This window comes from Staurois parvus, unplaced genomic scaffold, assembly GCF_062004578.1.
Source record: "Staurois parvus isolate SC_StPar_1 unplaced genomic scaffold, SC_StPar_1.0 ptg000254l, whole genome shotgun sequence".
Classification (NCBI taxonomy): domain Eukaryota; kingdom Metazoa; phylum Chordata; class Amphibia; order Anura; family Ranidae; genus Staurois; species Staurois parvus.
In genome coordinates, this window is record NW_028318050.1 from 1,459,882 (window position 1) to 1,470,965 (window position 11,084).

The following is an 11,084-nucleotide window of genomic DNA, read 5'->3' on the forward strand; positions in this document are numbered from 1 at the left end:
TTTGTTCACACCAAGCTGCTTGCCTATTGCAGATTCAGTCTTCCCAGCCTGGTGCAGGTCTACAATTTTGTTTCTGGTGTCCTTCGACAGCTTTTTGGTCTTCACCATAGTGGAGTTTGGAGTGTGACTGTTTGAGGTTGTGGACAGGTGTCCTTTATACTGATAACAAGTTCAAACAGGTGCCATTGATACAGGTAATGAGTGCAGGACAGAAGAGCCTCTTACAGAAGAAGGTACAGGTCTGTGAGAGCCAGAAATCTTGCTTGTTTGTAGGTGACCAAATACTTATTTTCCACCATAATTTGTTAATAAATTCTTTCCAAATCAGCCAATGTGATTGTCTGGATTTGTTTTCTCATTTTGTCTCTCATAGTTGAGGTCTACCTATGATGCCAATTACAGGCCTCTCTCATCTTTTTAAGTGGGAGAACTTGCACAATTGGTGGTGACTAAATACTTTTTTGCTCCACTGTATTTTTTTCATGTTTCCAGTACAATTATCTTTCTTTGGTTTACATTATAGGAAGTCATTCCATTTATTGTGGTGTTTACCAAAGAATATTTCTGAAGAATCATCTCCCTATTCAGATACCATGTGGAACCATATTGAAATCTTTGATTTTGTAGTTAGGAAACTTCATTGCTTTATGTGGATTCCTTTTTGCCTACAAATAACCATCAAATAAAATATTTTTGTAGCTATTATCTATGCAGTTACATTACTCCGCATGGGTTTCCAATTAACCACTTTTTGCAGGCAGTGTTGCACTTGTCATACTGCCATCTTTTCTACTGAGTTTTCTCTCCTCTCCTATTTACAGGAGGCAGGGTACTTATTTTGGTGTCCAGGTCAATGCCTGTTTACATGGACCCTTCCTATTGACTGTCCAGCAGGGGGGTCTCTCAGGATCCAGAAGAGGAGCAATGTCAGTGGGGACTGTCAGGGACCGGTCAGCGTTGGATTAGAGTTCCCCATATCAAGAAATGGTTTTGGCGAGGGACCCCAATAGTAGACTTTGGTGAGTATACATTCCTTCACAAGGTGAGAAAAACTACATGCAGGTTATGCAGGGGGTGGGGGAGGGGTTCATTCTTTGCCCGGAGTTGGGCTTTAACAAACCTAAATGAAAAAAAAAAAAAATTTAAAATCTCCTCCATCATATGATGGGATATTGACCTCAGTCTTTAGTACACGGGGCCCCGTGTCTTTGTAAATAACTCTTCTCTATGAACCCCTTCACATAATCTCCCAGAGCCCCTTTATGTGAGCTTAAGTAGAAATAGAGGCAAAACGTTTTTTTTTCATTGTGGATAGTGTAATGGAGGGTTAGAACCCCTGTCAGGTTTTTTTGCCACCTGTGTCCCATTGAGGAGATTCCCCTTCACTTCCTGTCCCATGGCAAAATAGGAATTGAGAGGAAATCCCTCCAAAGTGAGAGAATCTGGTTGTCACCAGATCTAGTATTATAACCTTTTTGAAATTATATAAACAAATTCAAATAAATAAATATAATAATAAAGTTCAAAAATGAATATAATAATAAAATTCAAAAGATGAAAAAATAAATAAAAATAAAAATAAAAAAAGTCCAATGCAAAGTGTCCCAATACAAACAAAAATAGTGTCAAACAAAAATGGTGTCCGAAAATTGTCCAAATATCCAAATTTTATTCATCCAGTAAGAAGAAATTCCCTTTCATCCCGTAATACCTCGAAAAAAAACAAATTCAAAAATCTGGTGCATTACCTTTATAAATAATATATTCTCTCCGTGCAAAAAACAAAACACAAAAACAAAAAAATGTGCAAACACTATATATGTGTATCTCTTCCGTGCACATGTGAATAAACTGTGACCACTCTGTGAACACTGCAACACTGTGTATCCACCAGCACCAATAGTATTAAATACTATTACCCTCTGTATCCATATACCAGCATCCAAATGAGATCTTCTAAATGCTCCAATGAAATTATTCCAAGGTCCTTTTAAAGTTGTTTGATGAACTGTCCACCAGTCATGGAGTGGACTATATTATGGAGTTCAGCTTTTATGTCTTTGTATATGTTTCCTGTTGAAAGTGGAGCTCCAGTCTGCAGCCAGCTGGAGCTCCACTTACTATGGAAAGCAACATACTATGTTGCTTTCTGGGGAGAAAGCGTGACTTTTTGAGGGGTTTTGGGGTTAGGTGATATACACATACTTAATCATGTCACCAGATCTAGTGTCCTCATTGGAAGATTTTCCTGTTCTGGTGACAACCCACAATTTGGAATTTTCTTGTACTTTCACTCTCAGTGATAATGGTAAACAGGACAAATAGAGAGAGTGAATCTCCCTGACGGGGACAAGGACAGCAATAATAACCTGACAGGAGTGCTAATTCATCTCCACTCATCCAAATCTATAAAAAAAATGTTTTGTCTATAGTTATACTTTAACCACTTGTCCTCCAGAAGATTTATCACCCTTTTTGACCAGGACATTTTTGCGATGCTAGGTCATTCAATGCTGTGCATAAGTGAAATTTAAGCCTTTTTTTCCCCTACAAATAGAGATTTCTTTTGGTGGTATTTAATCACCAACTGGGATTTCTACTTTTTGCGTTATAAACAGTAAAAGACCGACAATTAAAAAAAACCTGTAAAAAAAAAAATATATATATAATTATTATTATAATTTTTTTTTACTTTTTGCTATAAAACATATCCAATACAACAATGTAAAAAAATCAAATTTCTTTATAAAATTTAGGCCAAAATGTATTCTGCTACTTATTATTGGTAAAGAAAATCCCAATAAACGTATACTGAATAGTTTGAGCAAAAGTTATAGCACCTACTAATGGCAGCAAATATACTGGAATATTTTTATTTTGTTTTGTACTAGTAATGGCAGCAATCAGCAACTTGTAACGAGACAGCGATATTATATTTATCAGTGCTAAATGTGTGTGCCGTCACTGTACAGATGACACTGATTGGGAAGGGGTTAACAGCTAGGGTGATCAAAGCAGTGGTGTATTTTGTGTGGCCCCCCCAAAATGAGAGAGAGAAAACAAAGAGAGAGAGAAAGAAAGAGAAAGAAAGAGAGAGAGAGAGAAAGAAAGACAGGGAGGGGGGGAGAGAGAGAGGGGGGGGGGAGAGAGAAAAACAAAAATCATGATGTTCTAAAGGAAGAACACAAAACAAACTAAGAGCCCTTCCTTTACATTAAACAAATGCACTCTTGATGAATCCCACAGCTACACATACCTCCATCCTACACATACCTCCATCCTACACATACCTCCATCCTACACATACCTCCATCCTACACATACCTCCATCCTACACATACCTCCATCCTACACATACCTCCGCTTAGAAATTAACCAACCAGGAAGTTTCAAGCCAGCCACAGAGGTCCTGAAAGACAAGGCATGCAGAGCCTTCTACGCCATCAGGAGATAGCTGGACCACCTAACACCACCAGTAAAAGTCTGGCTTAGAATCTTTGATAACATTATCACCCCAATCCTTCTTTATGGCAGTGAAATTTGGGGTCCTGTCACCTACCCAGACCAATCCAGATGGGACTCCAGTCCATCATAAATATTTAATCTTGAATTCTGCAAGCAGCTCCTCCAAGTCCATCAGAGCACCACGGACAATGCATGGCAGTCTGCTCTGGGCAGATTTCCTTTGCTTCTCGCAGTACAGAAGAGGGCGCTATCATACTGGGACCATCTACAAAACAGCAGTCCTAACTCATACCACCATAAGGCCCTACTGACCAATAAGGACCAGTCAAAGCCATGTGGCCTGCAACAACTCATCAGCGCCTTGTGTATCCCAAATGACCAACAATCTGGCAAGACAAAATCTCAAATTAAAAAACATAATGAATGATTCCCAAGAAAAATATGTTGAGAAATAGAGAACTGAAACGGCAAACTCAAAGAAACTGTTACCAATTACTGCAGAGAGACTACAAACTGGCCCTGTACCCGAAGGTGCTACAAGACCCCAAAGACAGACAGACCCTGAGCCGGTACAGACTGAGTGCCCACAGCTTGGAAACCAAATCAGGATGGTGCACACAGACCTATACACCCAGGGAGAGTAGACTGTGCCAGCAATGTGACCAGGGGGTCCTGGAGGATGAGGACCATTTCCTGATACAGTGCCCCAAGTGCTCAGTGAGGGACACTCACTTCCAGGGACTCTCTGCTCTCATCCAGGACTTTACATCTATAGAAGAGAGGAGGAAACTCTACATTCTACTGGTAGAAGAGGAGCCAATGGTGAAAATAGCTGCACAATATGTGACAGCGAGCCATGGACTGAGAGGGACATGAAAAATGGAGGACTTAAAAAAGCCTTTACATGGACCCTACCTCCATCCCCTGCTATATTACCCCTTATTCCCTCCCCCCTTCCCATGCAAACTGCTTTGGCAATGCTAAAATGTTATTTGGTCCTGCCAATAATGCTCATTTGAATTTAAATTTGAGATAGAGAGAGGGGTGTGGGAGGGAGAGAGAGAGAGGGGGGGAGAGCGAGGGGGAGAGAGGGGGGAGAGAGAGAGGGGGGAGAGGTATTATACAATTGTTCCCCTCACCTCGCAGTCATAGAAGGATGAGCCACCAGGATCCACTCCTCTAGCCGCAGCCTCAGCTGGGTGTCAGCGGAGGTATACACAAAGGAGAGATCAGCAGATATTGTATGCTGGAGTTCCCGCACTTCACCATTGTGTGTATGTGAGCTCTCCCTGCCGTGGTCAGCTGTCTGCTATCAGATCATCACTGCTCACCTGGCTGCCTGCCCTATCTCCCTCCAAGTGGACTCTCCACTCTCCCTGAAGATCGGCCCTGGCGCCGGCCCTGGCGCCAGCCCTGGTCACCTGCCACATGAGTCCCTTCTGGGTGAGGAGGGGTGGTGCCACTTCCTTAAAAATTGCTCCCTAGGCAAATGCCTTGTTTGCCTTGAGGTAAATACGCCCCTGGATCAAAGGGTTAGCTATGTACTGAGTGTATACTGAGTGGTGCTGGTACTATGTGAAGTGAAGAATCATGTTCCCAGCTGTGCAGGGACATACAATCGATAACACTGTTCAACAGGTAAAAAGTTTTGGGCATAAAATTAGCTAATCTTACATAATTTTGGGGTGCTGAAAACGAAAATGACCCTAAAAAATGTTGATTGGCTCTAGTTTCCATGATATATTCACCCATCTAATGACGTAAGCCATTCAAAATTATGATGCAACTTCAGCTGCATATTGCGCAATTGATACTGGTGACCAATAGAAAATTGCATGTATACTGAGATGATGCAATATTAGCCTTTAATTGCATCACTTCACTGCATAAAAGCTGCAGTATCTGTAGCTGATTGTAGTTCGTCTTTACATTTCGTTTTATGCTTATATAGGCTACTCAGTAATGCCTCGAACTTGTGTGAATAAAGCAGATAATTTCTGCTATATCTGCGGTGAAATAACTTTTATCTCACAAAAAAGGAGGATAACAGGAATGATTAAGAAAGCCTACAACTTGTATTTTGGCTGCAAGATAGGAGACCAGGACAAGAGCTGGGCACCACATATATGCTGCAATTCTTGTGGGACGGCACTGGAGCAATGGTTGAATGGAAAAAAGGCATCTATGCCTTTCGCTGTGCCAATGATTTGGAGAGAGCCAACAGATCATGTTAGTAATTGTTACTTTTGTATGGTGCCTCCAATTGTAAAAGGGCTAAATAAGAAGAAAAAGTTATCTGTGCACTATCCAAATATTCCATCGGCAATACGTCCAGTTCCTCATGGAGAGGGGCTACCAATTCCTAAAGCACCAGAATCCTTCGTGGTTGAGTCAAGTGAGGAAGAACCTGAAGCGTGTAGTCACGTGCAGTTGTAAGAGATAGTCCTTTCCTCCAATACAAGAGAAAAGCCAAGAGAAGCAAAACCGACACAAACTGAAGACAAAACTAGTGAGAATCCGAAGTATTAAAATGATTCAACTTAGCTTATGGCTATAATTTGTCTTGGTAATCCTATGCAATATATTATGTCATTTAGGCTTTGTTATGTAGTCATATCACTTGCTTTATATTTGTGGAAAGACATCTATCTATATAATTATTGTGCATTATGTAGTCATTACGCCTATAGTAGAAAACTTTCCGTTTACAGAAAAACTAGAGCCAATTGACAAATTTCATTGTTATATTTGAACTCAGAATGTGAAATTCATTAAGAAATGGATCCTTTTGTTTCCAAAACTGGCAAAAAATAAAAATTTGTTGAACAGTGTAATTGCCCCCCGTCAGAACTGAGCTCTCCCTTGTTTACATAGGCAGAGCTCTATTCTTTCTATTCTTGAACTCAGCTGCAGCCATGGAATTCCCTGAAGTCAATCCTAAAAATGGAGCGGGGAGGCTGGTGATATCGTCAACCTAAAATGGCCACATGGTTAGACTTGGTCCAGGACATTCTCCAAATGTGACCATGGGGCCATATATGATCAATGATGTCACCAGTATCCCCGCCCCTCCAGACACATAAAACAAAGTTTAACGGCTGCAGCTGATTGGGCAGTTTGACAATTTCTGGCTGATCTTATCTCATCCTTAAAGAGACTCTTCTGCACTCCTCAGTACATATAGAAATGATTGCTGGACCTTTATGTTACAAAGTATAGACAGATGTTTAGAATGACTTGGGTCATCTTACCGTGCCGCTCCCTGATCACTCGGTGCTGCATACTCTTTATTCGGTGCTGCTCCCGGAGTATCTGCTGCGGCTCCCGGAGTATCTGCTGCGGCTCCCGGAGTATCTGCTGCGGCTCCCGGAGTATCTGCTGCGGCTCCCGGAGTATCTGCTGCGGCTCCCGGAGTATCTGCTGCGGCTCCCGGAGTATCTGCTGCGGCTCCCGGAGTATCTGCTGCGGCTCCCGGAGTATCTGCTGCGGCTCCCGGAGTATCTGCTGCGGCTCCCGGAGTATCTGCTGCGGCTCCCGGAGTATCTGCTGCGGCTCCCGGAGTATCTGCTGCGGCTCCCTGAGTATTCGGTGCTGCTCCCTGATCCTTCTGTGCTGCATACTCTTCATTAAGTGCCGCTGTCTGATCTTTCGGTGCTGTTTCCCGATCATTCAGTGCTGCCCCCTTTTCCCCTGATGCTGCCATTTCCTTCTCTCTCCTTTTCTCTGATCACAGCCGGTCTCTGGTCAGTAATGGTTGTATTCTCGTCTTCTCCTCTCCCTGGGATAATGTCTGTATACAGGGGAGGGGGTGGAAATGTCGCTCCACCTTACAGAAATATGTGCGATTGCTTTCACTTTCACATCAAGCAGACCTACGCCATCATGTTATTTAGAAGAGACGCAGATGTTCCTTTTGTGTCAGAGGAAACCTGACAGTCATGTTTAAATACAAATGTCAAAAACTTGTAAAAAGTAAAGTGGACCTGTCAGTAACTGCACCAGACTGTATGAATAATTCCTGATATGTCACAATGTACAGCGACAGGGTCATTGTTCAGAAAAGCTCCACCTTTTATCACTGAAAATTCATCCTTGATCTCCAGTCAGTGACTTTGCCTAGGCAGAGATGATGTCTTTAGTTTGCTGCAGTTAGGAGGGAGCATTCCCCTAGTCTCCTCTCCCCCACTGATCAGATTGCAACATTGTAACTTTGTAGAAAATCAAGGTGAGATGCTGTAGCAAGGGGCTGATCTGTGGCAAACATTTATGAACACAGCCAAGAACGATACAGGCAATAAGATTTCCATTAATGTGTTATCTCTGAGCTGGCATCTCAGTCCAGGAAGTGGATGGTGACCCTGGATGATGCCTGAATAAAGATGGTGCGCCCATCTAGAGAGAAAAGCAGATGGCAATATTGTCAAAGGGAGTTCTGTGAGCTCTGTGAGAGGTTTACCATACCTAGAACGTCCGGCGAGAAGGACGTGCGTCGGCGAGCTCCTGCTCCCCTGGCCCCAATCCGCTGCCATCTGGGCAGCAGCGGACCCTAACGGGGGCCCCACGATCCTTCGGTCCCTGCTCATCAGCCAGGTAAGGCCACTGCACCTACCCGGCACCCGAAGCCGCGGCCTCGATTTTTGGCGCGGCCGACCCGGATCGCCGGGCATCAGCCAAGGCCGCCGCTGCTCTGTTCCCCGGTCCCCGCCGATCAGCCAGCCTCCCCAGGGCCCCCCTCACTGGCCCTGGGTCTATCCCGACCACCGGGTACCAGCTCGCCCGGAGCAGCCACGTGCTCGTCAGCTCCGGCGCCCCCGCGCCCGATCCGCTGCCACCCGGGCCCCTGAGCCTGCTGCCGATGTCCCCACCAACACCCTGAAGGGGACACAGACACTCCGTCCCTCCAGCGGAGCTCCGGCGGTCCGAAGCGGCTTGAGGCCTACCACGGCACCCGAAGCCGCGGTGTTTCCTGCCGGCCGTGGCTGGAATCGCAGCGGGACGCCTCCGCTCCTCCGGGGAAGCTACCACCACCACCACCACCAACGGTCCTCCTAACATAGGAGGGATCCACCTCCACCCCAATGCTCCAGGACATCAGGTACTCCACCAGGGGCACCCACTACCCATCAGGGAGCCCAACCACCATCCCACCGCCAGCCACCAGGGATCCCACCACCCACCAGAAACCCTAACCACCAGGGACCCCTAACCACTAACCCACCAGGGATAGCACGGCCACCATCCCACCAGGAATCCCCTGCCCTCCACCCCACCTGGGACTACCAGCCACCTCCCACTGCGTTTCGGACACTGCTTCGCCATCCCTGACCAGCACCCCCTCACCCACCCCGACCCTTCCTGCACCCCGCTCACCCCAACATGCCGCCCGCGCTCCTCCTTGTCCTCCTCTCCTCCATCCCTAAAACCGCCTTCCTCTACCCACCCACCCCCGCTAAGCAGCTCTATATCGCCCCCTCACTTCTCCCCTCTGCCCACTACGGCACCCACCACCTCCTCCTGCTACTCCACTTCCCCGCTGACCCACTTGCCACCACTTTCAGACCCAAGCGCTCCTACACCTCCCGTTCCCACGCCACCTTCCTCACCCTCCTCCTTCTCATATCAGCTGGGGACATCTCCCCAAACCCTGGCCCCTCACCACCTCACACCCCCCCTAGAGCCCCCCCTACTCACGCCAGCCGACGAGACCCCCTCAACCTCATACATGTACCCCTCCTCCCCATATCTATCCCCCCTCTCTCGGTTGCACTCCTGAATGCCAGTTCGGTTTGCAATAAGCTTACCGCCATCCATGACCTCTTCATCTCCCGCTCCCTCAACCTCCTAGCAGTCACCGAAACCTGGGTACAGGCCACCGACTCCACCTCCCCTGCGGCACTCACCCATGGAGGTCTCATCTGGACCCATTCACCAAGACTGAGCGATCGCAGAGGTGGTGGTGTCGGCTTGCTCCTATCACCGCTTAGCACCTTCCAGGTCCTCCCTAACCCACCCTCTCTTTCCTTCCCCTCCTTTGAGGCGCACTGCATCCGACTCTTCTCACCCACCCCCCTAAGGATCGCAGTGATCTACAGGCCTCCCGGATCCATAGCCCGCTTCCTGGATGACTTCGCCGCCTGGCTCCCCTTCTTCCTCTCCTCTGAGCTACCAACCATCATCCTCGGGGACTTCAACATCCCCATCAACGACAACACCCCGGCTACTTCCCAATTCCTCCACCTAACCTCCTCTTTCGCGCTCACACAGCACACGCAATCCTCCACCCACCTCGGAGGGAACACCCTGGACCTTGTCTTTTCCCACCTCTGTACCCTCAACCAGTTCTCGAACACCCCCTTCCCTCTCTCCGACCACCACCTCATCACCTTCTCCATCTCCCCTTCCCCCAACTCCCCCCCTCAAAAACGCCAAACCATCACCAGCCGCAACCTGAACCCGGCCCCCCTCCACTCTGCCGCCGACTGCCTACACGACAGCATCCTCCCACTGTCATGTCCTGACATAGCCACCACCTTGTACAATGACTCACTGTCAGCTGCCCTAGACTCTCTGGCACCCCTAACCACACGCATCATCAAACCCAGACCGCTTCAACCGTGGCAGACCGACAGCACTAAACGCCTCAAACGTCGCAGTCGCGCACTGGAGAGACTGTGGCGCAAAACCAGGTCCCCTCATACTTTCTCCCTCTACAAATCTGCATTTCTTATCTACACCTCCTCCCTCCACGCCGCCAAGCAGGCCTACTTTGTTAACCTAATAAACACCCTCTCCTCCTGCCCCCGCCGACTCTTCTCCACCTTCAACTCCCTGCTCTCCCCCCCCCCCTCCTCCACTCAGTACCTCTCTCACCGCCCACGAGATTGCCACCCATTTCCACAACAAGATTGACGCTATCCGTAAGGACATCGTCAACTTGCAATCTACCTCCCCACCTAGCCTCCTCGCCCCCGTCACCCCTTCATCTCCCCCCTCCTCTGCCCTCACAACCGCACTGCCCCCCTCCTCTCCCAATGCCCCGCCCACCATAACCCCCCCCCCGCACTGCACTCCCTCAGCCCTGTCACTACTGAGGAAGTCGCCAAAGTCCTCTCAAAAGCCCGCCTCACTACCTGCCCCCTGGACCCTATCCCCTCTCAACTCCTCCGGTCACCCCCCTCTTCCCTCATCCGCTCCCTCACCCACATCTTCAATCTCTCCCTCTCTACTGGCGTATTCCCCTCCCCCCTAAAGCACGCGCATATCACCCCCATCCTCAAAAAGCCCTCCCTGGATCCCGCGGACCCCAACAACCTCAGACCCATCTCCCTGCTGCCACTCACCTCCAAGCTCCTTGAACGCTTAGTCTACGATCGCCTAAGCTCCCACCTTACTGACAATAACCTCCTTGACCCTCTACAGTCCGGCTTCCGTCCCCTACACTCCACTGAAACTGCCCTCCTCAAAATCACTAACGACCTACTCAACGCCAAAGCCAAGGGCGACTACTCTGTCCTCCTTCTCCTGGACCTCTCTGCGGCCTTCGACACAGTTGACCACCCCCTCCTCCTTAATAAACTACTCTCCCTTGGCATCGGAGATACTGCTCTCTCTTGGTTCTC

General features: G+C 47.8%; 1 protein-coding gene across 1 annotated transcript in view; it reads right to left on the minus strand.

Annotated features, from left to right (window-relative positions):
- LOC149459569 (uncharacterized) overlaps positions 1–7,381 on the minus strand; it is a 180,977-nt gene extending 173,596 nt beyond the window's left edge. Inside the window, exon 1 of the mRNA XM_089680933.1 lies at positions 6,717–7,381. Within this exon, the coding sequence (XP_089537059.1) occupies positions 6,717–7,168 (452 nt within the window). The 5' untranslated portion in view covers positions 7,169–7,381. The remainder of the gene's footprint in view (positions 1–6,716) is intronic.
- Between the last annotated feature and the right edge of the window lie 3,703 nt (positions 7,382–11,084).